Source organism: Girardinichthys multiradiatus, chromosome 20 (assembly GCF_021462225.1).
Source record: "Girardinichthys multiradiatus isolate DD_20200921_A chromosome 20, DD_fGirMul_XY1, whole genome shotgun sequence".
In the NCBI taxonomy this organism is placed as follows: domain Eukaryota; kingdom Metazoa; phylum Chordata; class Actinopteri; order Cyprinodontiformes; family Goodeidae; genus Girardinichthys; species Girardinichthys multiradiatus.
In genome coordinates, this window is record NC_061812.1 from 3,282,601 (window position 1) to 3,310,139 (window position 27,539).

The window sequence follows — 27,539 nt, forward strand, 5'->3', positions numbered from 1 at the left end:
CAGGTCCAATGTTAAGCAAGCTCTGCACCGGTGGGACCAAGATTGTACCACACCCTCCTCAGCAGGAGGCAGTCTGGAGTTTGCTGGGTGTCTTGAAGCATCTTCAGGGCAGCAGAACCTCTCAGTTTGAAGCTAATGATGATCCAATTAACGGTTCTCTCAGCTTCAGTATTCTTAGCAGAAGTTTTCTGCATTAGAGACTGTTTTGATGTAAAGTGATGAAACAGTTTCTACAAGTTTTGGGGAGTTAAATTCAAGACTTTTGAACACAATTTGTTTATACATTTAAGACCTACGTGAATTACAGAACCCACCCTTAGTTAGTCTAATACCTGTGTAAATTATATTTATACAGATCTAAACCTGAAATGATCAAATTGAACTCCTGGGTGTTCCTTAATTCTGTCCCTTGTGTCACAAAAATGTTATTTAAGATTTTCATTGAAATATTAAGTTTCAACATATTTATTTTAATTTTTTTAATACATTAATTCTTTTTTCAGTGCTCGAAATACATTGCGATATTATAATAGTATATTTTTAACAGTTTAAATGCCAGTTTCAGTGATTTGAGTTGAAAAATAGTTATTTTATGTCCAAACTGGATTTTTATAGTTGTTTAGTGGAGATGGGAGTGGGAGGTGCTGGATGTCAAAGCTTGGCATCATCAACGACCCTGAACATTTTGTATTTTTGTGCAGATTCATGAGGTAATTAAAATGTAAAAGTAAAATAGAAGACCAGAAGAAGAAGAAGAACTTCCTGTTTGTCAAACAACTTTAAATAAAGTTTTTTCAGGCGTCCCGCCGCTGCTGCATCATAACAAACATGGCGGCGGACTGAGGGCAGCGGCGGACATTCTGTGACGCTGTTTTAATCAACTGTGCGTATTTTAATGTTATAATTTGTTCGTTCTGTTTCCCCACGGATCAGGATGGAGGCTGGCCCGTTTCCAGAGGAGGTTCCGGCCCGGAAAGTGTGTGTGGTCGGTTCGGAGCTGGTGGAGAACTACACAGTAAGCCTGCTAGCTGATGTAGCAACACGCCGATGAAATGATGTTAACTTCACCTTCAGACTGGTTCACTGAGATGTTAGCTAGCATGTTGCTGCCATGGTAACACGTTTATTTCTAAATATTTATCTCATTAAATTAGACCATCATCAAACTCAAATGGCTCCGTTACACACAGCGACAATAGTTCAAGCATTTATTCTTTTACATTTCGACGAGTAAAGATTACAGTCACAAGAAAAGTTAAATTCAGGTTCTTAGAACTTTCGAGTAAAACATCAGACCAATAAAAACATGACTTCTATGTGTTGTTACGGCGTTCAGAAGACTGTTGACTCCGGAGCTGTTCAGCAGACACACGCTGAGACCCTCCATGAGGAGGCGAAGCTCCATACTGCGAAATAAGCTGGCTGTTCCAAGCATATTTATGGAAAGTTAAGTGGAAGGAAAAAGCGTGGAGGAAACATACATATGCTTTCAACACAGTTATTCAAGACGTGGGCTACAGCTGTCGCATTCCTTGGTTTAAGTAATTCCTGAACCACAGCCAACATCGGGAGCATCTTACATCGGCTAAGGAGAAAAAAGACGTGACTGCTGCTCTATGGTGCAAAGTTCTCTGTTTCAGTGAAAGTAAAGTGGAAAGGCACAGACTCCAAGCTGCTGGAGGTCCAGTGTGACGTTTCCACAGTCAGTGATGATTTGTCAGGTCATCTGCTGTTGGACCACTGTGTTCCATCTAGTTTCAAATCAGTGAAGCCCTCTGCCAGCATATTTTGGAGCACTTCACGCTGATTTCATCTCCATAAACCCCTGTGGTTGATTGGCCAGTCCTGACTTAAGCCCCATAGATAATCTTTGTGTTGTTGTGAAGAGAAGATTGAAAGAGACGAGAGGAAACAATTGTTACTATTAAAGGAACCTGGGCTTCCTGAACACGTCGGCAGAACCACAGGGTGATCACCTCCGTGCTGCGCTGCATTCATGCAGTAATTCATGCTAAAGGAGCCCCAGCCGAGTGTCGGATCAGCTTTATTCAATTTTAGGTTTTCTTTTGCAATATGGGTTAAACAGACCTCTGCCGTGTTTAATGCGGTAATCATGAAACTGGTTTAGTTGTGTTTTCCTTTTTTTTCAGGTTTACATCATCGATGTAACTGATGGCCTGCACAAGTGGACCTTGAAGCACCGCTACAGCGACTTCTATGACCTTCATGAGAAGGTGAGCAAGCAGTAAATATTTCACACTAATGTTAAACATCGCCTGTCAGATCAATTTCACTTGCTTTAATTTATTCCCTGTAAACAGAAGGTTGTGTTTGGGTTCATTTCAGATGTAAATTAAGCAAAGTTACGTCTAATTCCTTCATTTAAAGTCACATTCACTGTTTCCCTGCTGTTGCCTGAGGATATTATCTGTTGGACATGAACTTCAAAAACTGAGGATTACATCTTCAGGATGTGAAGAACTTTTCTGATTTAGTAAATGTCATTTAATTTGTCTGTCTTATTGTTGAAATTACACAAACTCAAACATGCTTAAGAATGAATTATGCTATTTTATTTTTAAAAGCAGCTCAATGATTAAATCAGCACCTTTGCACCATAAATGAATCACCTCTGTAACCTGTCATGTTCAGTTCAAATCTCCATCATTTGTTTAATGTAACTGTTCTTCAGTTTTGGTCTGAGAGCTTTCCATTAAAACTGAAACTATTGTTTGCTTGAACTGTTTAAAATGTCTTTAACTTAATTTGATATGATTCGTTTTATCTGTTCGTGTCTTTTATTTCATTAACTAATTATTCACGTATTGCCACAAACATGTCCAAGTCATTTCCAGGTGATAGAATCCAATTAAGTTCAGATTTATTGGATCCGATCCCATCTGAGAAGGTTAGTAATAAAATAAAAAAAACTGGGAATTACTGGAAAAAGTAGAGCAAAAATATCTTCTCCGTGTTTCGCTTCCCAGACATTATAAGCTTTAGTAAAACATTGATGTCTGGTCACCTTCTGGTTCATTTGCTACATGAAGCCTGAAGTTAAACACCTTTAAGCTTCAGGATGTTAAACTCTGATCTAAAACTTCCAGAAATGTGCATCCTCACACAGCTTTACCTGCATCATGGACAGCTGTGGGGTGTATGGTGGAATTTGATCTCAAACACTAAACCTAAAAAAATAATATAATGTAATAAAAAACCCTTCTGACGTCTCTCCAGCTGACGGCAGAGAAGAAGGTGGACCGGCATCTGCTTCCTCCTAAGAAGATTCTGGGAAAGAACTCGAAGAGTCTGGTGGAGCGGCGGCAGAAGGAGCTAGAACTCTACTTACAAACGCTGCTTCAGCAGTTTCCAGAGGCCACGCCCACTGCGCTCGCCTGCTTCCTGCACTTTCACCTCTACGTGAGTACCACCTGAGCAGGTGGAGCCCAAACTGTTCGTTTGCAGTCAGTGCTAACAGAAAGCTTCCCTGCTCCAGGTTTTAATCAAACTTACCTTAATGTAGGAAGACTTGGTTCATAAATCATTTTGTTTTTGAACTCATGTTATCCTGGGTTACCTTCAAGGTTAAGATGTCCTTTCATCGTCACCTTGAATCAGAAAGTCTTCACAGGCAAGAATATTGCTCCCAGCTTCAGAGCCATGAAGAAAGTCCAGCCAGTGGTGAGACGTCTCCTGAACATAATTCAGTTGGGCTCAGGCTGCCACCATTGCAGAGCTTACATTAGATGGCAGTAGGCAGGTTTGAGTGTTCCTGCTACAGTGAGGCAGAAACCTCTTTACCACAAGAAAGACTTCAAGAACAAACCGATGTTCTGAAGGAAGTAGCAGGATTGGACTGCAGAGGACTGGAGGAAAGGTTTTTACTCCAGTGAAGACCTCTCAGACGCTTTAGAAGGGCCTGGTTCCAGCAGCTTTTAGATGAGTTCCTGCTTCAACACCCCTGATAAAATATTAGTTCATTAGCAGAGCTCCGTGGAGTTCGACTGCATGTTAGTGATGCAGTTTAGCCATTTGATTCAGACGTGAAGGAAACCTCTAAAAGCTGCTGGAGTTTGAGACCACTGGTTTAGGACATCTGGGAAAAGGACTGGGGATGAATAGGTGAACCCTCCCCTGAATTCTGCGTCACACTGATGATGAAACGTCCTGAAACTCCCTCAGTGGGGTTTCCTCACATCCTGGGAGTCTTCTCACTCAAAGTTTCCCTAAAAACCCCGAGATGAACAACAAACCTCCTTCAGGAGCAACTTTCATGATGAATTTTTTTAAGCATGCTGAAGCTTCTCCACATCTGACTTCTTCCCTCCACCAGCGTGTTGAAACAAAGCTGTTTCTTCTGCAGGGTCATTGTCTCTGTAACCATGACAACCTGACCAAACTGCTTCTCCTCGTGATGGAGCGAGGTGACACATGGCAATACTGAGGACCAGATCTGAACCCTGAAGCTCTGGGTTCCTGCCCTGGAAACTCCCCAGATCTTCATCCCACTGACACCCTACTGATGATTTACATGAACTTAATGTGTTTCTCTGTAAGAGTCCTTGAAGCATGAGAAATGCTTATTGAGCTTCAGTTTACTGTAAAATGTCTGATTAAAAAAAGATAACAGCGGTGATGCTATAACGTTTCTGCAAAATGTATTTCCATCCATCCATCCCTCCACCCATCCATCCATCCTCCCATCCACCCGTCCGTCCATCCATTCATCCATCCATCCATTCATCCATCCATCCTCCCATCCACCCGTCCATCCATCCTCCCATCCACCCGTCCATCCATCCATCCATCCATCCCTCCACCCATCCATCCATCCACCCATCCTCCGATCCATCCGTTCATCCATCCGTCCATCCATCCATCCATCCATCCACCCGTCCATCCATCCATCCATCCTCCCATCCATCCCTCCACCCATCCTCCCATCCATCCATCCATCCATTCATCCATCCATCCACCCATCCTCCGATCCATCCGTTCATCCATCCGTCCATCCATCCATCCATCCATCCACCCGTCCATCCATCCATCCATCCTCCCATCCATCCCTCCACCCATCCTCCCATCCATCCATCCATCCATCCATCCATCCACCCATCCTCCGATCCATCCGTTCATCCATCCGTCCATCCATCCATCCGCCCGTCCATCCATCCATCCATCCTCCCATCCATCCATCCATCCATTCATCCATCCATCCATTCATCCACCCATCCATCCATCCACCCATCTGTCCGTCCATCCACCCGTCCGTCCATCCATCCATCCATTCATCCATCCATCCATCTCCATCCATCCACCCATCCTCCGATCCATCCTCCCATCCATCCGTCCACCCGTCCATCCATCCATCCCTCCACCCATCCATCCATCCACCCATCCTCCGATCCATCCTCCCATCCATCCGTCCACCCGTCCATCCATCCATCCCTCCACCCATCCATCCATCCACCCATCCTCCGATCCATCCGTCCATCCATCCATCCATCCATCCATCCTCCCATCCACCCGTCCATCCATCCATCCCTCCACCCATCCATCCATCCACCCATCCTCCGATCCATCCATCCATCCATCCACCCATCCATCCATCCTCCCATCCATCCATCCTCCCATCCATCCCTCCACCCATCCATCCATCCTCCCATCCATCCGTCCGTCCGTCCATCCAGTTCAGGGAGATGATGGTGGACGGTGGAGCCTATGCTAGCAGTCATTAGCTGAGAGGTGGTAATGATGAATATAAAACAGAGTCAATGAGAAGACATGTTGAGTCGTTCTGCATCAAACCAACCAAACTATTTCTTTATCTTCTTCCTGTTTCATAATGAGAATTTTGAAACCAAACTGAACCTGAAAACAGGAATAAAAAGTTAGACTGAAAATGTTTGAACAGATTCTGATTTGCTGTCTGGATGGAAAAAGAATCTTATCTAAACGGGACTAAATCTGGACTGAAATCCAGTGCAGGACTTGCATGTTTGTTCACTTGTTTCATATGATCTAACCTGCTTGTTGAGGTTCTTCTGCTGCTGCTGGTGTTGCTTTTATTTGTGGCTGCAGTGAGGTTGGATCTCATGATCTCAGACAAACAACAGCTCCCTGTTGCCGGATCTCTCAGAACAGAGAGGTCCCAGTGAACAATGTGCTTCATATGAGGTCAGATGGTCCACACGTGACTGTCTCTGTCAGACTGGAGGGCCACCGAACGTTATTGCTGTTTCTAATCAGCATATTACCTCTAATTATCTGTCATGTTCTTTAGGTTTTCCTCTGGGATTTTTCTCCAGATGATTTAATGATTGTTGGTGAAAGATTCACTTTATGAAGTTTGAAATTAAATGCTTTTAATCTCTTCTTGCAGGAGATTAATGGCATCACAGCAGCGCTGGCTGAGGAGCTCTTCCATAAAGGTCAGAACAACCGATTTGTCTCCTTCACAGTTCTGGTTCAGCCTTCCTCTTCTTCTGTGAAAACACTGAATAAACAATTTTCAATTTTTCCCTTTGTGTATATTTATATTTAAATGTCTTTTATTAGGAGCAAAGTGGACCCAAAGTTAACTGTGCTGAATAGAGCTGGTTGATGAGGTTCTGTCTGCAGTTCTTACTGCTACCTGTGGGAAAAAAGCAAAGCACCATTAAAGATGTCAGAAACCCGGGAATGTTCTGTTCATTGCATATAAAACATAAAGAAATGAGACTCCAGGCCCAGTATAGATCTACTTTTAAAGCTAGGACCTGGTCCTCCACTGACGCGTTCCCTTGCAAATAGTCCGAATATCTCAGCACATGTAAATACTATTTTAACTACATGTTTCCAAAGTTATTTATGTCAGCTGTATGTTTGTCTGTGTAGCATCTTACCACCACAGCAAATTCCTCGTACGTGTGAAACATTATTTGGCAATAAATTCTGATTCTGAAACTGTGGAAGTTTGCAGCTGCTGTTCTGTGAAACGTCGGCCGTGGAGTGATCTCTACCTGCTGTTTCTGTGCTTCAGGTGAGCAGCTGCTGCAGGCTGGAGAAGTGTTTTCTCTTCGTCCGCTGCAGCTTTACTCCATCTCCCAGCAGCTCCGACTGGCCAAACCGACCTGCTTTACTGGAGACGCCAAAACTGACCTGGGTCATATCCTCGACTTCACCTGCAGGCTGCGCTACCTCAAGGTAACAAACCTTAGTTTTATGCAAAATGGCTGCATTTAAGCGTCCTGCATGTTTCAGGTGAAGAGTCGGGGATTGTTCATGCTGGTTCTGTCTCTGTCGGTTAGATTTCAGGGACCAGAGGTCCAGTAGGAACCAGTAACATCCAGGAGAACAGCCTCTCCTTCGACCTGTCTGTTTTCAAATCACTGCTGCAGATTGAGGTAACTGTCTGCTCCTGAAGTACTGAATACTGCCTCCAGCTTGTTGAAGAAAGAACATCTGAAAAACAGCAGACATGTTCTCCATGAGAAGAAGAACCTTCAATTTCTTCAAATATTCAACGTTGAATGTTGCTGCTTTTTATAAAAATCAGAGAATCAAGTCCCACTTTAATTCATTCTTTGATTATCATCTTCCTAATACAGAAGCAGCTAAGGATTCTGGAAGTTGTATTCAGTTAGTGGATGAAGGGATGAGATCTGGTCTTCTGTGCCTGAACTGTTTCAGCATAAAATATTTCCTGACGTCCTTTAATGCAGCAAACAATTAAAGCTGTTCCTCAGATATTGATGGTGTTGCTGCTCAGTGAATGTGACTCAGGATGAATGTTTGTCTCCGTCCTCAGATCAGCGACTGCAGCTCGCCGCAGGTTCATGGTTTGCCGTCTCTGAGATCCACCCTGGCCACCCTGAGCATCCACCGCTCCACACAATCTATGATGGTGCGTTTCAGAACCTGAACCCGCTGTGCGGACCATTGAGATGCTCGTACAGGACTGATCTGTATGTTGTGATGTCTGCCCTCCAGTCCATCCTTGTCCCAGAGGCCAGCGAGTTCTCGCAGTGGGAGCCTGAGGGGGCGGAGTCTGGGTGTCCTGTCACCGCTGTTGTTCCCGTGTGGAGAAACCTGACCACGCTGGACATGAGCCACAACTGCATCAGCGCCGTCGACAGCTCAGTGGTGAGACAGCTTCAGCTAAACCTGAGCTTTTTATACAGAATCCCACTTTGTTTTAATCATTGCGTCACACAGTGAACAACATAATTATTCCAGCAACTATAATAAATTAGATTTAGACATAAAGAGTAATACGAATCAATCCAAATGACCTCCCTGGTGATTTCCAAACTTGTTCCGCCTTTAATGGGACGTATATCCTGTATAATTAAGCTATAAGACAAACAGCTTTGGCGGGAGGGGGTGTAGATATGAAGAACCTGCTTCCTTAATTGGACAAAACCTCAAACTAAAACTTGGCTGAAACACATTTTGATCTAGATTCAGTGTCTTTAGTTGGAGCCTCTCAGAAGGTCTCCTGATCGCTCAGATTATCACTGGTCCACAGCTGTCTTCAGGTGACCCAACATGTTATCAATCAGAACTAGTTCTGGACTCAAGCTGGATTGTTCCAGAACTTAAACTTTCTTCTCATGTGTGTTTGGACTTTCTGTGATGCTGGAAAATGACATCTTCCTTCATCTTCAGCTTTCTCTCAGACTGAAGATGCAGAAGGTTTTGGGTCAAAACTGACGGGTATTTAGAACTGTTCATGATTTCACTTTGACATGACCTCAGGTCCATTTGAAGAACAGGAACCCCAGAGCATGATGCTACCACCGCCATGTCTCACTGTGGGTGGGTTCTGTGTTGTTTCTTCGTGCCAACGACACCTTCCAAAAGGTATCTGGCAGTAAAGTTCCAGCTTGGTTACCTCGGACCATACTCGTTTTCCCGAAGGTTCTGGGAGATTTCAGCCAGACCCGGATGCTTTCTTTAGAATTAAAAGCTTCTGTCTTGCAACCCAAACATATTTAGAGACCGGGGGATGTGTGTCGCCTGTAGAACCCAGCCAGAACTCGCTGTAAACTCCTGCAGCTCCTTCAGAGTTGCTGCTGGCCTCTTGGCAGAACTCCCCGACCAGTTTCCATCTTTTCATCAGTTCTGGAGAAAGGTCCAGTTTTTGTTATGTCGCTGTTTTCCCACATTTCTGCCAATAGTCTTCACTGTGCCATGGTATATATAAATGCTTTGGAAACTATTTGTACCTTTCTCCTGACTGATACCTTTATTGAGATTATTTGGATCCTTTGCGTCGTCTCTGCAGGCTGCAGCTTTAGCCTGGACGTCAGAACTCTGTCTAACCTTCATCAGATTCGATAAAGCTGATGTTATCAGTCTAACCGAGAAGACTCCGCCACCCAATGCGTGTCTGTTGTACCTTATTTTCTGCAGAGCATGAATCCATGGCGCTACCTACCAGAGAAAGTCCAAGGAGGCCTTTGTGGTTCTGATTCATGGTTTTAACACGGAGTGGAATCACATTCTGCAGCTCTGGCTAAGTTTAGATAAAAAGAAACTGGATTATGTGAACCTTTTTCTGTCAACAATCATCTTTGGGAAAGTTGTTTAATAGCTTTAGGATTTTAGTAAAACAATGACAGTTGTAGGATTTGCTTGTTTGTAAAGTTTGTGGTTCCTTTCAGTAGGTTCTGTGATCTGACTGCTAGTTTTCTGCTGTTGTAGAAACTGATCCCTAAGGTGGAGTTTTTGGATCTGAGCTACAACCAGCTGTCGTCTGTGGAGAACCTGCAGGTACGTCCCAGAAAGCTGAACGGTTCCTTCCCGTAAAACCGGTTGGACTTTAAATCTGCCAATTGACACACTCAGTTTTTATCTTTATCCCATTGGATCTTCAGAGTGTTTGAGGAGCACAAGCAGCTGATGTTCAGTTTAATAAGGTTTAAAAGAGCAGATAATGAATTTACATGTGACGCAGTTTCCTCAGTTTGACACGTTTAAGTGTTTTTATATGTTGAAGGAACACGGGAGGACTTTTAACAGTGAGATGTTTGACTCTGAACTGCTTGTTCTGTGCCTGCAGCACCTCTACAACCTGGTCCATGTGGACCTGTCCTATAACAGCCTTCGGACCCTAGAAGCTGCTCACACTCGTCTGGGGAACATCAAAACTCTGAGCCTGGCTGGTAACCAGCTGGAGAACCTGACGGGCCTCTCCAAGCTCTACTCTCTGGTCAACCTGGACCTCAGCCACAACCAGCTGGCCCAGGTAGCCCAGTTATCACTCACATAATGCCTCCCTCTACACGGAGGTAAAATGAAATCAGCTCTTGATGAGTGCGGGATCCCATTGTCTAAATGTTGCATGGATCCATCCATCTTTTCTTCGGTTTTTCCAGATTTCATATTTAAAGGTTGACCCATATAGAGATAGCTGCCATACAGTTATAGTAAACTGTTTGGTTCTTTGTTTCTTCCCAGCTGGAGGAAATCAGGAACATCGGTGCTCTGCCCTGTTTGGAGAAACTCAACCTTTCCAGTAACCCTATGTGCATCATCCCAGATTACAGAACCAAAGTCCTGGCCCAGTTTGGTGACCGTGCAGCAGAGGTACACCACCAAAACCTCTGCAGTGACCATTTTACTCTTGTACACTACTCTGCAAACATCTTCTCATCCCTAGTTTACACATGTTTTCCTGTTATTGTAACTGCTGATGGCTGTTCTGGACCTTTTCAGGTGTGCTTGGACTGTAAAGTGACAACGGAGAAGGAGCTGGACACAGTGGAAGTGCTGAAAGCCATTCAGAAAGCCAAAGAGGTCAAAGACCGGATGAGCAACAGCGACAAGAAGGTAAAGGCAGGAAGACAGTGCCTCCATCTGCTGGAGTTAATCTCTGCTGCGATGAAATGTCCTTCAGGAGCTAGCCATAGGAGCTAACTGTATGCTAGTGATTATATGCGAGGTTTAAGATGCAGTGAGGTGACTCTGAAGACTTTGACCTCTTACAGTCTTAAAATTAAACAACATCTTTTCTTAGGGCACTTTCTAAGCCAAACAGATCCAGTTCATGTCCAGATTTCATTCACATCATCCCAATCATACAGTCAAATTCAAATCTAGCTACATAAAGTTTGGCTCCATGCAAATTATAAAACTAGTTGTCTGACTAAGGAGCCCCAGTTGGCTGCATCGAGGTATTGATTGTGCAGCAATCCCTCCCTTTTAACTCCCTTTTACTGGAAGAAACCTGCAGCAGGACCAGGCTCGGTATAACCGGGAGAAACAGAAAAACACACATGAACTGAGTCAGGAGTTCTTTCTATGGGAGGAAAAAGAGAGGGAGATCTTAGTTTGATGGTAGTAATAACTGGAGAGGAACAGAGAAAACCGTAGAGTGAGGAAAAGTTCAGCTAAAACCTGTGTAGTGTGAACCTCCTGGTTGAGCTCCTCCTCTTTCTTCTATCAGATCACTGAGGACACCAACCCATCTGCTGCTGCACCTCCTACGTCCTCATCTTCATCCTGTCTGGCCCAGCAGGCTGCCTGCTCCAGCCAAGGTAATCATGTATGTATCAGGCTGTGCTGTGCAGAGGAAGTATGAAACTATCATGAATTTATGCTGAATATGCACAACCCTACAGGGGGCAGATCTACTTATTTAGGTTTACACTGAAATATTTACACAAAATGTCCTTTCTGCCATTTATGCAGATGTTGCTTTAGCATCTCGGACATCTTTGTTTCAGAAATAACGAGCAGAGAAGAAGTCCCCGAACCCCCCACTGTTATCCCCCCTGTGGACGCTGCACCTCCCCCTGAGAGCTTTAACTCCAACACACTCCTCCTGTCTGCTGAACCTGCTCAGGTGAGGCACAAACACACCTGGTCACCCTGGCAACCAAGAGGCTGGAGCAGTTAGGAGGACAGACCTGGCATCAGACCAGAGGGAGTCCATCTTAAACTATACCGATAGGTTTTGCTGGGTTAATCAGAACCTCTTCTTCTTCTCTAAATTATTCTGCACATGTAGCATTGATGAGTGACAATAAACAAAATTCTCATAATCTGTCTAAATTTACTCTGAAGGAGGAGAAACTGCAACTCCTATTGAACAATATTTGTCACAGATTAAAGTGTTGAGCTTATTTCTGGATGTTTCTGGGATTAATATTAATTTAGCATCATTTAAACATAATGCTTCAATTTAAAATTAAAGCAGAAACCATCGGGAGCAGAGAATTGTTTAAATAAGGATTATTTAGATCAACCTGAGATCTATTCTCAGGATTTTATTAAATAAAATTAAACATCTGAGAAACTGATGCTGAGTCTCTAAAGTTCTATGAATAAGAAACAGAACATTTGAAATAAGATCCATCGTTCATCAGAACTTTGCTGGCATCCCAGGAGTTAAAGAAAGGTTTTCTCATCCTGTTTCTGAGTTCTAATACCTAATGTTGGTTCTAGTGGGGAGGATGGAATAAAGGGACTAATTCAAAGCTTTGGAAGCTGCTTTGATCCGTCAACTTCCAACACCAGAACCACCATGATGGAACAGGAAGAAGGTTCCTGTTTTGGGTCAGAAGCAGCTGGTTACTCTTTGTGAACCAGTTTTGGTTCTGCCTCTGGGTTCTGTTACGCCCCGTCTCTCTGTCTGCTGCAGAGAAGTTTGGTTCTGTGCATCTGGAGGTCCTGATTCTGGATTCTGTACCAGGTTATATGCTTGAAGAAACACACTGAGTGAAGCTGAACTTGTCTCAGGGGGAAAAATAAAACTAGACGATCGTAGCAAAAATGAAAGCTAAACATTTATTGCAACCAGTAAGTTGATCAGGGCTTCCCGTTTACTCGCTCAGGTTAAATTCTTGCCGGTTCTGTGTTCTGTTTAGTTCACTTCTATAAAGCACCAATTCACAACATAGGTCATCTTAATGCACTCACAAAGACAAACCGATCCAGTTCATTCACAGAAATATAGTCAGGTCAATCCAGTCACGCAGACAGATTCAAATTCAACTACTGTACATGCGGTCCAGTTCTAGTTGCTCTACAGTGCAGTCAGGTTGAGTATATAATGACAGTTTATCAGCAGTTAAACTAAATAGGCCCAGGCAATTGCAGGGAGTCATTTACTTTGCAGCAATCCCTCATACTAAGCAGACATGTGGCAACAGTGGAGAGACACTAGGAAAGAGTTTCTCTCCACAAGGAAAGACTCCGAGTCTAAGATATCAGCGTCGCTAGCCTCCAGCTTCTGGGGGAGGAGACGTCAGGAGAATTAATCAGCCAATCAGAGATGAACTTTGAATAGCATGCATGTCACACCGTGCTAGACAGACGATAAGAAAGATGGATTCTATGTTGTTTTTTAACCCATTTCTTTAGACTGACAACGGATGATTGTTGTAGATAAACCAATTTTCTTACCTTCAAACATGAAATCATTCTATGGAAGAAAAGGACAAGCTCACATTAACAATCAACATTAATCAATGCCGTGTGGCTCAGCTGGTAGCGCGGGCGTGCCGTGTGCCGAGGCTGCAGTCATCAGCTCAGCTGGGTTCGGTTCCCCCGCCTTGGGCCATTCACTGCAGGTCTTCCCCTCCTCTCTCCATGCTCTGTACTGTCTGGTGAATAAAGACTAAAAAATCCCAGAAATATATAAAAAAAAAATAAAAAAAAAGAATTTGTTTAGAAACCCTGACAAGTATAGAAAATGTTTCAGACGACACTCTTTCCAGGTCCTAACCATTAACTTTTTAAACATTCAGCAACTCAAGCTGGATGGGATAAGATGTAGTCCTGGGGTCCGTCAAGGATGCTTTGAGGGACTTTCAGGTGAAAGCAGTTAAATGAGGTGAAAGATGAGATCTAAGGTGTTCTGTTCAGACGTAAGGACGTTTCCCATGTCTCCCACTCAGGTTATGCCCACTGAGCTCCAGTAATGCATCGGATCTCAAGTCAAGTTGATTTATTTAGCACTTTTCAGCAACAAAGCACTCAAGGTGCTGTAAATAAGGAAAAACATTACAATGATACAGAAAATCAAACAACAGAGGTCATTTAAAAAAATAAAAATAAAATAAAGAGAATAGAATGATGGATAAGAAAATGAAAGGAAAATTGGACTGAAAACTTTACTAATAAAGTTTAGATGGCCCAGTCAAAGGCCACTCTAAACAAATAAGTTTTTAATCTTGATTTAAAGCAACTTAGGGTTTCGGTGCTTTTCCAGTTTTCTGGGAGTTTATTCCAGATTAGTGGAGCATAAGAACTAAAAGCTGGTTTTCCATCTTTGGTTCTGGTTCTGGTTCTGCAGAGTAGATTTGAGCCAGAAGAACTGAGAGGGCAGATTGTACGAGTTGCCTAAAACCTCAAAGACTAGACTAAACTGGAGGCAAAAAGAGAATTTTTGTCTTCAAATTCATTTGATATTCTGGGTTTTTTTGTTTCTGCAGGTAAAACATTCTGCACTCAGTCCATCTGAACAATCACTCTGTGGAGCCCCAACCAACACAGCTTCTTCTTCTTCTGCTGCCATCTGGTGAGTATGTGAGCCCCAGTGATCTGATTTCTGAGTTAAAGGTTGTCAAATGTCTCAGAAATAGAAGTAAAGTCTTAATGTTTGGGGGACGACGTTGCAGCTGCAGGAGCAGAGTCACAGAATTTATACAAGTATAAGTAAAAATATGAAATGTGATTTCATTTATTTTTAAATGTGTAGTAAGACGTTCGTAAACACAGAATACACAGATAAACCTGATTTTATTCTGTTAAATATCTCTTCTTCCAGCTGTGTCTGCTCCGCCTCCTTTTCCAGTCTCCTTGAGGTTCGCTGTCCCTCCTGCAGCGCCACCTGGTGTCCTCTACTTCCACCTCCTCTCTACTGCTTATCCTCCTCCAACAAAGACTTCATTACTCAGCTCTCCCAGTGGCTCAGTTTGGCCCTTAGGGAGCAGAAGACAAAGAGGGGAGAAGAGGAGGACGAGTCTGATCCCAGAGACGTTCGGTCTCCTGTGGAGGGCTCTGATCTCTGCAGTCGCAGGTGATCCATCCACTGTCCCTTTGTCCTTTCTTTTTCCCCAACGCTCCCGTAAGGTTTCCACTGAAAAGTCCTTATTTACTTTTCATTTGCGTTTTGTGGAAATATTTCCTCTGCATAAGGCAGCCAAACTACAATCTTTGCTCATAGCATCACCTGCTGACTGATTCCTGTAAGGATTATGATTATTGATTAATTAATATTTATCAAGAATTATAATTTAAAATCATAATTTGAAAAAAATGATTTCTTAACCAAAAATCCTTACTTACAAATAGAAATCAGAGATGTCCTCTGGTGCTGTGATTATGAGCTCAAAGCTCTTTAATAATTACAATTAGCTATTCATCATTAATAACTGATAAATTATTAACCAAAACCACAAACTGTCACTGTTTATTCAACCGCTCCACTGAAGTTGGGGGAACTTCGACCTTGTTTTGACAAATAAATCAATCTTGCACGAAATAAACACAAATGTTTCTCTTAATTATATATATGAAGATTTATTGAAGCCAAATAATCCTGATATACCATTATTCTGGTCCAAAAACCTTCACCTAACTAACAAGCACTATTCTACACAAAGGGAATAAAAATGACTACCTAACAATAATAATAAAAGAAAAATATATGTGCATTTAGTGTCTATGAAGATCAAACCTGTAGTTTTATGGACAAAATGTGTAATTTGGGTTAAATGGAAAGATAAATCCTCCTGGTGTTCTGATGTCTCGATTGCAGCGATCAGCTGATAAACGGTGAGGCCACGCCCCTTTAGCCGTACAGCTGATCGCCCCAAATCTCGACAAAGGGTCATAAAACTCTGAGGCGGGAACTCAGTGGAAAATCTCCAGCAATAAACTGGAATAAAGAGCGGTCGGGTGAGGCCCAGACCGCAGTTGCTTTGAATGAAAAACTTTTAAAAGTCCCAACTTCTAACTTCTGGCTGATTTGAGATCAGCCGGACAAAACGTTAACGATTCAGCAGCAAATCAAAACACAGTTCAGCATAACATAATTCAATCAGTATCGCAAGCACCAAGTTGATACCTGAGACTAACTACAGGTGATCCTACATCACCTTCACTATGCCTCATCCTACCCAGACCTCTAAATGCACCTATCCGGTTTAAAATAAAAAGAACAAAATTACTATGACGTTGATTTCTTCTCTCCACCGGTTGAGGTTGGGTGTAGTCTGAAGAAAAATGAGGGAGGGGGATCACATGTCCGTGATCACCTGAAGGAAAAACAACGGTATACTTCGTCCAGGAGGGGAAAATATGAAGAACCGTTTAGTGGACTGAATCAACAAGGAGGAAACTCATCTCCTTGGAAATAAAACCTCTGTGGGTTTTCACCTGCGCCGGGTGTCGGCGTGGTCTTCGATCGGTAGATGAATCTTCTGACCTTCTCGTATCAAGACAGATTTCCAGCTTTCAAGCTCTTCCAGGAATGGCCTTGTGGAGAAAAAGTTCGCCTGCGAGCTTTAGTCTCTCCAGATACGCGCCTCCGTCGCGTCGTCCAGTGAGACACGCTGGAAATGGCAACGAAACTTTATTTTCTGCGGGTTTATAATCCCGGTGACGTCAGAGCTGCGATGTCTGTTGAGCTGCGCATGTTCAACATGGATGACCCCAATATTCCTTCAGAACAGGAACTTCTAGCTGGCATCCTCACAATTCAGTGAAAAAGTATTTGTCCTCTTCCCCATCTCTTCTGTTTTTGCTTTTTTGTCCCTATTAAATATCTTTCTTCATCAAACACACGGAGATGACCTGAATAAATACAAAAAGAGCTGTTTTAACCCTAATGAGTACAAAAAACTACCCAAACCAACCTGGCCCTGAGAAAAAGAGAACCCCTCCAGATCTCCTCAGCAGAGACCAACCTACCAAATTACTCAGAGAGCCCATCCAGTAGGTCACAGAAGAACCCAGATCAACATCCAAAGCTCTGCTTTGCTTCCTCAGGAAGACGTTTTCCCTTGTAACAGAAAATCCTGAAGGAGAATGTCCATCCATCAGTTTGTGGGTTCTGCAATGATCCACAGCACAGTAGCAAGGCCTCCTCAGAATGGCTAAAAAAAGGTTCAATAGTGGCCTAGTTTAAGTCTGGATATTAATCCAATTCAGATGTTGTGGTGTGACCTTAAACCAACTTTTTATGCTGGAAAGTGTCTGAATTAAAATAATTCAGCAAAGCAGAGTGGGTCAACACTCCCCCACTGACTCATCACCAGTTGTCACAAACAGCTGATGGCTGCTGCTGCTGCCAAGAGTGGAACAATCAGTTATTAGGTTTAGGGGGTAATTACTTTTTCACATAGGACCAGGTTGGTTTGGATAGGGTTTTTTCCACTACTGAATTAAATTGTTTTAAAACTGCATTTTCTACTTTCTCAGGTTGTTTTTGCCTGATTTGAAAATTAGTTTGATGATCAGAAACATTTCAGAGGGGCAAAAAAAAAAAAAAGTAACAAGAAATATGTAAGGGGGTAAAAACCTTTTCACCGACTTGTTCACACTTGTACATTCTTCTTCTTCCTCTGATTATGATTATTAATTTAATTTTTTCTGGATCTGTTGACCTAATCTTCCACACAGCAGTTAGAATAATCAACTCCAAACGGCCGCTGGTATCCAGATGTAAAACACTCAGAGGTGTTTTACTGATCTACAATCAGTTTTCATATTTTTATGAAATGCAGCAGGTAAAACACCAGTTTTCTAAGTAAATATATTTCTAAAGGTGATGTTGACACAAAAAAACAACCCATAGAGTCCACACATGCATAGATGTCCAGAATTTAACTTGCATCAAGAAAAATAAGCATTAAACACGTCACATTTTTCTCAATTTAAATATTTCTGAGATCAGCAAAGTAAAAATGACACCAGATGTCAACAACAAACCAGGTCATCCACATCTACAACGAGAACAAAGCAAAGATCTTCACAAAAAAGTCTTCGCAGAAACATAAAGATGACTCTTTCCTTTTCTCCCACAGTCCGAGCTCCAGGGATGGCTACTTTGAGATGGGCCTGGATGATTCTGGGGAGGAGGTGGTATGCTCCTCCCCCTCGTCGCTCCCTTCTCCTGTCGCTGAGGGGGAGGAGCCTGGCGGCCTCCTGGAGGCGCCCTGTGAGGAGAAGGCGGTGGTTCAGGTCCGCAGAGTTCTGTGGTGTTGTTGTGTCCTGGTCAATGGCGAGGTGAAGCAGAGGGAGGCATGTCTGGTGCTGACAGACCGGCTGTTGGGGCTGCTCTTCTGGTCACATGACTCCATGTCAGCCAATCAGGAAAGAGGTAAAAACCCAGCTTTATCCAGTAAATACTTTACTCTGATCTTTTTATGAGGAGAAAGAATTTTCTTTAAAATCTGGTCAAACATTATTATTATTATTATTATTATTATTATTACAGATCATTTTGTTTGGGATTATCAGGGACTCAGACCTGAGCAGGAAAAGGTTTTGCTTTCAGCAGGTTAGATTATTTAAATGATGTAAAGGTTTACATGTTTCTGTAAAAATTAATCCCAGACTGATCACTTGACACCAGCCCTTAAATCCCTGGCGGTTTGTAAAAAATCCAACATATTGTGGATCTTCTATAATATCAATACATTTTAATGTCCCAGAGGAAACCTCCTGAATGGATCAATAAAGTTTTTATTTTATACAATTTAATATAATCTGTAAGGCACTGAATGGGTTTGGGTCTAAATGCATTTGGGTTACCTTGTGTATGAATGCGAGTAATCTTGTTTCACCTTAATATTATTATAATCCTGTTGTCAGGCCAGGACCAGAGCCCAGCTGTGGAGGAGACCCTATCGGGCCTTCAACTGGACCTCCTGGTGCCTTACTCCCAGCTCCTGCTGACCTCCCAGGCTGAGCTCCCTGATTCTTGTCTCTCCTTTAGAATCAAAGCTGGTCAGACCTGCTGGTTCATCTTTTCTGAAGCCGAGGAGCTCCGGCAGACCAGAACCGAGCTGACTGTGCTGCTCCAGGTCAGACAGTGATACCGTGGTTTGTTAGATGTAGTTCATCTACTTTAGCTGCTTTTTCTCTCATTTTTGGTCCAGAGCGTGACCGTGAACCGTTCGGTATTAAAACTTGTTAATGAACCAGTGTTGGGTCAGCCCACAAAGGACAACTTTACAAAGAACCAGTTTTAAATTGGATCTTCAGAGACTTTGTAACCAGATGTAAATTTGTTCTGAACTGAAACACTTAGACCTTCAGAACGGCTCAAGATTCACTTTAAAACATAAGAGGAAAATCTGGCTGCTTGGAGGGAAAATATGAAAATGTGTCTTCATCACAAACGCTGCGTAGATGCTGAACACCAATCAATAACCTTCACAGTCATGAAGCTGCCATCATGCTGTACTTTATTGTTTCAACTTCTAGATTTTGTTTGTTTCTTCCAGGACCCTCAGTGTCTCCCGGAGCCTCGAGGTGGTCCTCAGCTCCTTCCTCCCTCGCTTATCAACTCCTGGGAAGTGGAGGAGAGTCAGGGAGCTCGGGGAGGATATCCTGCCCACATCCTCTGCTCCTCTTCCTCGGGTGATGTCCATCTCTTGTCCGATGTCGGATCAAAGGATCCCAGCCTCCTTTCGCTCCTCTTCCTCACACACAGACACCTCTGGGTGCTCAGGATGGACTTCAAAGAACTGTCAAAAAAGGATGGTCCCAAAGTTCATCAGTCCTCCTCCTCCTGGTGCAGGCTTGTGCGTGTCGCCCTTGGCTCGGTGCTTCTTCACCCCAAAGAGCGAGATGCTCAGATTGGAAATGGATCCGACCACATTTCCTGTCCTGACCCACAACACTGTCTCAGGTGCATACCTGAAATCTGAATTTATGGTCCATTTCTTTACTTTTGTCTGTATTTAACCATAATGTTTTATCCAGGAGTCAGCATTCAGTGGATCTACTCGCTGGTGGTCAGAAGCTGCTGCTGCTCTTCCCTCTGGCCCAGGACAGGAGCTCCTTCCTGGGTGAGCTGAGCCAAAGAAGAGCCTCTCTGGAGGGGCTGAAGATGGTGGCGCTGCCCCGACACTGCAGGCCCTGTCCAGGCCAAGGTGGACCAGGTGAGGACCGGCAAGATGCTGATACAGGCAGACTAAACTTCATCTACCCTGCATCAGGTCATCTTGTCTGACTGCTTGTTGTGTTTTCAGGCTGCTGCAGATCCAAAGATCCCTCTTGCTGCTGCTGCACCATCGACAGGGAGCTGCACAGCTCCAGCAGGTGGATGTTGTAAATAATCTGCTGCTTCTCTGTTAATCAGAACATCTGAATGCTCCTCCAGCTCCTAGACTTTTTCTGACTGAAGTCTAAGTTAGAGCCGTCCCTTTAAGAGAGAGACACATTGTCTCATATGTATTTCTGCTGAACGGGTTCGGTTCTAATGGATTCTGAGCTGTAAAAGCAAAATAAAGCTAAGCTTCAAAGTGTCTGAGCTGCAGCTGAAGCTTCTGCTTTCAGGCCCATTTACTGCAGTGCTGCAGGAACCTTTCAGAAGTCTCATCTGGACAGCAGAATGGTTTTGTGATCAGCAGTTTCTAACTTTTAATGAAATTATTTAATCTTTTGCTGAAAATGCTTTTTTTTCTTTCTTGAGTTGGGACTCGTTCAAACTCCAAACTGAGGAGAACCAACCATCTCCCCACCTGGTCCCGGGTCTCTCACCTGGCCTGAAGCTCCTGGCAGGACTCGGAGGACAGCAGCTGCTGACCTACTTCAACAGATATGTAGCTCTGGTGAGATTGAAATCACCCTCCGCCCTTGGATTTAAAGATGTATAAAACGCCTTACAATAAATTCATTTTTTATTGCAGCAACATAAATTAATACTGAAAAATGAAGAAAAATACAACCGCTAATTTGCAACTTGCAATACATTTATTCAGAAACATTTATTAAGAAATAAATGTTTTTAACAGAATCAGGGATGCCACAATTATTGGCACCTCTAATAATTTCTCTAAAATAAAATGGAACTGCAGCATATCCTACGTTTTTATGAAGTCATGCCTGACTTCCTGTTTCCCTGATGTTGCACAGGCGCCCATTGGCCACTCTTCTAAATGGGAAAGACAAGAAAACATGCACTCAGGTAATGTAGATGAGTGTTGAACTTCATAATTCAGGAAATGTCTACAGGACCTCCCTTTTCTGCAGTCAGAGCAATGATTTAAAACGTTTAAAACAACTAGAACGGTGACAGACGTGGCTGGACAAGAACCTGTTCTTCCACCAGGCCCAATGAGGAGCTACAGCTCACTGCTGCAGAACTGCAGCAAAGCGTAACACACATTGGGCTCATGAGTCTCCATAGCAGCCATTAGACTCCATCTAAATGCCATCTGGTTGTGCTATGAGGCTGACCTACCATCACAAACATAAACGTGGAGTTTTTAAATTGTACCGAGACTTTAATTTCCAGTCCTGAGCTTTGGCCAGATGGGACTACTTTCCAGTCCGCTCGACGGCAGAACCCGCGTGGCATAAATTTCATCACGCTCCCGCCCACTTGTGGCCAACTTAGACTCTCGGGGGATATGAGCGTGCTGCTGACTGCACACTGGCAGGGACATTAACATTAGAGCCATTCAGAGGCAGATACAGAAAACAGAAGAAGAATAACAGCAGCAGCGACTCTTGTTTTTAACAAATACGAGAACTGCTGTTTTCCAAGCGTGGATTATTGATCCTTCAGGGACAGCAAGGATATAAAAACTGCATTAATATCATGGTGAGAAATCACTCAAATCACTCCATTAATGCTGCCAAGAGGCTGTAGTGAAAACGATGTTCCTCTGAGCTGAACTGTGTTTTTTTAGTTGAGGTAGTTTACCGGTTATTTCTTAACGAGGGATCTGCTTCTCCTCTGAATAATTTCACTCAAATTGAAGGTTGGATTTCAGGGAGATTGTGCTGATCCATTCATTTCAACATGAGGTCAGATGTTAGGGTGTCTTCCTCCAGCCGGGTTTTGATTTATGCCGTTTAGATCACATTGCAGGTTTGTTGTTTGACAAACAGAAATCTGTCAGGTTCTGGTTCTGGTTCTGGGCTGAACTAAAAACCTTCAACTCTGAATCCCCCTCTCAGCTCCTTGGGTGTCATCATGATAGACGACCAGCTGACCTTTAAAGATGATGTTGGCTCCGTTGTTGGATCGTTGATGAACAGAAGAAAAACCAGACCCTACCAGACCTAACACTCCATCCAGCTCCTGGTGAAGTCTGTGGTCATCTCCTTCCTTGAATAATGGAATGTCCTCCTAGCTGTGAAACTTCTGCAGATGATCCAGAACACACTGGTGCGTCTTGTCTTCAATCAGCCTAAAAGAGCAGATACCACCCCTCTGTTCTCTGAGCTCCACTGGTCATCCTGACCCACCACATCAAGTCCAAGTCCTTGATGTTAGCTCGCGTCTACTAGAACCTAAAAGGCTCATGTCACGACTCGGTCACTCCGGTTGGCAAACAGTTCTGACATCACGTTCAAGACAATCTACACCGTCGTAATGGGTCATTCCACGATGGTTGAATAACCTACGGAGTGCTACCAGAACCGGGGTGTCCCTGTCTTTCTTCAAAAACATCTTGAAGACCCAGATGTTCAGAGATCATCTCCTACCCTGTCCTCCCCTCTATGCCTGTTCTCTACTCTGTTACCTCTGACAGAACCGGACTAGTGGTAACTTATTATTAGCTATAATATTGTCTGCGTTGTCAGGTCAATGGATCAGCTCGTTGGTGGTCAGAAGTTGCTTTAAAAAAAACTTCTCCCAGTTGCAGGAACATAAACTTTCAGAAAGCCTGAAGAGCTGTTTTCCAAGGCCTCCTTAAGATATCATGGCAAAGTCTGACTGCCTGAAGGGGAATAGAAACTAATAAGGGAGGACTTGAGGAGACCAGAGCAGGTTTACTTCTTCTCTTTCCAGTCAGATTTAGTTCTGTCATAAACATTGTGAAACTCTCATTAATAACCACTCCACCGTTCTTTCTCCTCTCTTCAATCAGTCCGAGGCGGAGGACCTGAGACACGTCCTGTGGCTTTCTGTGGTCCTCTACAAGGCTCCAGAAACTGAACTCACCTGCTGTCTCCTGCTGTCCACGGACTGCATCTACTTCCTGCTGGAGGACTCTGCCACAGCCGTGGGTCACCACTCAGGTGGGACATGGACCAAACAACTGGTTCAGACACAACCAGAGAGTTTTAACTGCACCTGCTGTCCAGGAATGGACTCAGGTTCTGCATATCAGTGGATTTTAGCTATTTAATCCTTATAGTTTAATAAACTGTATAATGGATGCTTTTGACCAAATATCTACATATTTCATGTGTCTTTCTCTCCGTCTGCCAGTGATGGACATATCAAACTCTGGAGACTCTGAGGCGAGTCTTTGCTACTGCCTGAGCATCAGACTGTCCGAGCTCCAGGCTGTCAACGTGGGTCTGTTTGACCAGTACTTCAGAGTAGTAGGTGAGTGGACTCACACACCTCCGTCCTAACCCTCAGAGCCCATACAGCTTTAACTGTGTGTCTCCTGGCAGGATGCTCGGCCGATCACATCGTGTGCTGCCTCAGCAGGGACAGTTACGGGACCAGCGTCTTCCTGCAGGAGCTGATGTCGGCTCTCAGTCTGCAGCAGCAGCTTCCTCCACCGGAGCCGTCGGATCAGGACTTCTACTCCCAGTTCACCAGCACAAACACAGGTAACCAAGCGGAAAGTTGCCAGATGCTGCTTCATCTGCTCAGTCTGAGTCTGCAAATGATGGCCTTTCAGTCAATAATTCAGATCCTGATTATTAATAAAAGTCTGTTAGAAGCTGCAGGCATGGATAACAGAACGTGTCTCCCCCTGCAGGTAAGATGCAGAACTACGAGCTGATCCACAGCAGTAAGGTGAAGTTTATTTATCCCAGCGAGGAGGAGATGGGAGATCTGACCTTCATCGTGGCAGAGAGGAAGACTTCAGCCAGCACAGCTTCTTTATCCTCAAGCTCCTGCAGCATCTTGCTGTACCTGCTGGTCTTTCAGGTGAAAACTCCTCTTTTCATTGTTCAACCCCATTTATGTTCTTTCAACTATTTTATTTAACACAAACAAATAAATAAACATCAATGAAATAATAAATTCATCTGTAGGAATTCATGCCTTGTTTATGGAGGGTAGTAGGAACATTTTATGTTCCACAGCTATACGATATTAGGAAATAACGCAGTGGAAATGTTCTTGAATATTGAATGGAGATGTAGTGCAGGTTTTACCTCCTTACTTACACTTAAATGTTTGAGGGCATGGAGCAGATTTTATTTTCATTTCATTTTTACGCAGATGACTGTGATCTATGTTCCTCTAAAGGAAAAAGCCACACGCTCTGTGCAGCCACTACTTCAATGTCTGGATGACATTAAAGCCTGGGTGTAACTTAACTTTTTAAACTTCAACAAGAAAAAGACCCACCTGATGGTTTTAGATGGTCCCTCTGAGACCACCAGTGTGTTTTTTGGATTCCTTGGGGGTCAAACCTGGGGGTCAAAGTGCACTTGAATCTTAAATTTGACAGTCAGATTAAGGCGGTTGTTAAATCAAGTTAAAAATAAAGTTGGATTGGATCATTTACTGAGGGGAAACTATCCAACCGGCCTGGTACTGATCCATTTGACCTACTTTAAAAATCATGGATTAACTGTGACATTTCTGAAACAGAACATCGTACTTACAGTCAAACATGGTGGTGGTAGTGTGATGGTCTGGGCCTGAACAACTAGCCTCCTCTCACCTGTTTCTACCTTGTTATGCTGCATCCTCTCCGTTTTCAGATAAAGGTCTAAAACACACATTTCCCTCCTTCTGCACTGAACTCCTCCTGCGCACACACCCTGAATGTCTCTCCTTGGTGGGGAGGACGTAGCTCCGTTCCTGTCATGTGAAAGGAATAACTATAAAATCCCATGTCAGGTAGAGGTGCTTACAGAAGGTGGTTGGCACCCTCCAGTGAAAGCATATCGTTGGTCTCCCCCCTGGTACCCTGGTAACCCAATGTTCCTTTCCTCCAGGTGCAGATCCCCAGCCAGTGTTCTGCCGCCTCAGGCCCGTCTTCCTCCGTGTCGGCCTCCGACGGATCTCCGGTCCTTCAGCCCAGGACTCTGATCCTCACCGGCACCGACCTGTTCCTGCTGGACGAGGACTACGTCAGCTATCCTCTGCCGGACTTCGCAAAGGAACCTCCGTCCAGGTGAGAAACCAGGAGGGTTGGTGCTTCAGTCTTTGCTCTCGGTGGACTTGGCCGACCAAGACCTTTTTAAATAAGCTGCTGACTTTATAGCAAACAGGACTAAGTCACAAGCTTGTTTTAAGACAGACTGTAGTTTGATTACAGCCATAAACCTCCACACAGCAGCTGCTGGCTGAGCTCTGGTTGCTTAAATAAACTACAGAGAAGAGTTTCACCTGATCTATTAGATTAAAACGATGTTTAGGAACTCTGTAAATATTGGAGTGCAAATTAGTGATGAACTAATCAAACAGCAGGTTAAATACTGAACAATCTGATCCTGTTTTTCTGTTCATTAAATGTATGAAACCTCCCAACACATCAGCCAGCTGCTGGTTCTTTGTTGCACTTTATGTTGAGTTTAGTGAAAGTCAGCTGAGGAAAAAGTTAGGACACCCTACCAGCCAGTGACATCTACCATCTCAGCCCAGGCAGGTTTGCTCCACTTTTTACTTTTAGCTGAGATGTTTGATGGGTTTCTCGGATGTTCAGCCTGTTTCAGGTCACCCCACAGCATCTCAGTGATATAAAGATCTGGGACTTTGACTAGGCCCATGTCTGTCCATTTCTTAATTCTCAGCCAGTCCTTGGTGGATTCATTGTTTTGTGTCATTGTCAGGCTGCAGGGTCCAGCTCTGCTTCAGCATTCATGTTTTACAGACGGTCTCTCATTTTCCTCAAGCACCTTCTGATACACGGAAAAATTCATATTTGATTCAATGATGCTGAGCCGACCAGGTCCTGCTGCAGCAAAACATTCCCAAACCATGACACCTCCACCTCCATGCTAATGTCCTGCTCTTTGTTTACCTAAACCTTAGTTTTCCATTATTGAATCATTTATAACCTGCATCCTCTTGGTCTCCATGTTGTCGTCCCTGCAGAGAGCGTTACCAGCTCTGTGAGGCTCGGAGGATCCGGGATCTGGACCGGGTCTTGCTGGGATACCAAACCTACCCTCAGGCTCTGACCCTGGTTTTTGATGACCTGCCGGGCCCTGACCTGCTCTGCCACCTCACCATGGACCACTTTGCCGCCACCGGAGAGGAGGCTCCGCCCAGAGGAGTCGCAACCAACAGAGGCGCCGAGGGCGAGGTGCAGTGGTGCATCTTCATCCCGGGAGCCGACTGCAGAGAGAGGCTTATCTCACTCCTCGCCCGCCAGTGGGAGGCGCTGTGCAGCCGGGAGCTTCCTGTCGAACTGACCGGCTGATTGGATGATGGGAATGACTTATCGCCATGGGGACCAGTGTTTGGACCCTGCTCTGACGAAGCCACCTGGAGGCGCTCTAAGGGGATCCATCACTTAGTTTAAGGCCTAATAGGCCTTGGTACAAATATCTGCTGCTGGAAAGCATGGAGGATTCAGAACTGCAGGTTTTTAAAAACAGGAAAACTGACACTTGATACTTAACAAACCGGTGTTGCACTACAGGGGGCGCTGCAGCATGTCCACAGGAGTTTAACAATAAATATTTAAGTTGATATAACCTTTAAAGAACTTTGCTCAGCACAGATAACGGATACAGGGGCAAGCTGGTAGGAAAACTGTTTCCAAAGCTGTTTGAATCTGAAACCTGCTTTAAAACCAAAAGTTGCTTTGATGTGTTTCATATTTATGTTTTCAGTCCGGTTCTACTGCAGACAGCTTCTGAATTAATATATTAGCACACAGACTCACGAGTTGCTTGGCACAGTATACTCTAAACGTTTTATTTCTTGCACATTATAACAAATGGAGCAGTATTAATAAACTGTATTGGAAACCTTTTATTAATAACAGAATTATTGCTTTGTGACAGATGGGATGTTTTCTGTCCTGAAGCTGAAATTTGTGGTAAAAATAAGGTTTTCTGGTAATGTTTCCAACATGAACTCTTAAATATTATAACATATTGTTATTTTTTATATATATATTCATATTCATATTAGTGTTTTCTTTTATGTTTTTGTACATCATCATGACTGAATGGAGAGTCCGTCAGTTTTGGGTCACGCTCCATCACTTTTCTCTCTGTTGGACTCTAAAGTTAAACTGAATCCTTCCTAAAAATACTTCTTCTTGCTTTGTTTCATGATGGTCGGGAGGTTCTCTGAAGATCAGCCGGTTTCAACCTCAGAACGTTCCTGTAATGACAACAGAACATCACAAATAACTTCTCAGTTACTAAACGGGTCCTTAAAAGTGTAGAGAATAAAAACCTCAAAATAAAGACAAGAGAAAGATTAA

General features: G+C 43.7%; 1 protein-coding gene across 6 annotated transcripts; it reads left to right on the forward strand.

Moving 5' to 3' along the window:
• Positions 1–792: 792 nt before the first annotated feature.
• On the forward strand, positions 793–27,539 carry nisch (nischarin). 6 transcript variants are annotated; one of them, XR_007035403.1, is made up of 28 exons: positions 798–1,015; positions 2,151–2,234; positions 3,238–3,420; positions 6,383–6,431; positions 7,022–7,185; positions 7,290–7,385; positions 7,790–7,885; positions 7,972–8,124; positions 9,688–9,756; positions 10,046–10,231; positions 10,444–10,572; positions 10,702–10,815; positions 11,432–11,522; positions 11,712–11,830; positions 14,424–14,509; positions 14,759–15,010; positions 18,021–18,316; positions 18,811–19,022; positions 19,446–19,852; positions 19,927–20,105; positions 20,196–20,265; positions 20,639–20,777; positions 23,049–23,199; positions 23,393–23,512; positions 23,584–23,745; positions 23,898–24,070; positions 24,856–24,994; positions 25,093–25,232. XR_007035403.1 is itself a non-coding variant. In XM_047347515.1 (28 exons), the coding sequence occupies exons 1-28, from the start codon at positions 935–937 to the stop codon at positions 26,520–26,522; spliced, it is 4,368 nt and encodes a 1,455-aa protein (XP_047203471.1). In that variant the 5' UTR covers positions 804–934; the 3' UTR covers positions 26,523–27,539. The 6 variants fall into 6 exon arrangements, 2 of the variants coding, with proteins under 2 accessions (XP_047203473.1, XP_047203471.1); XM_047347515.1 differs by lacking the exon at positions 24,856–24,994 and adding an exon at positions 26,195–27,539 and having other exon boundaries at positions 804–1,015; positions 25,093–25,271; XR_007035404.1 differs by lacking the exons at positions 23,584–23,745; positions 23,898–24,070; positions 24,856–24,994; positions 25,093–25,232 and adding an exon at positions 21,082–21,133 and having other exon boundaries at positions 795–1,015.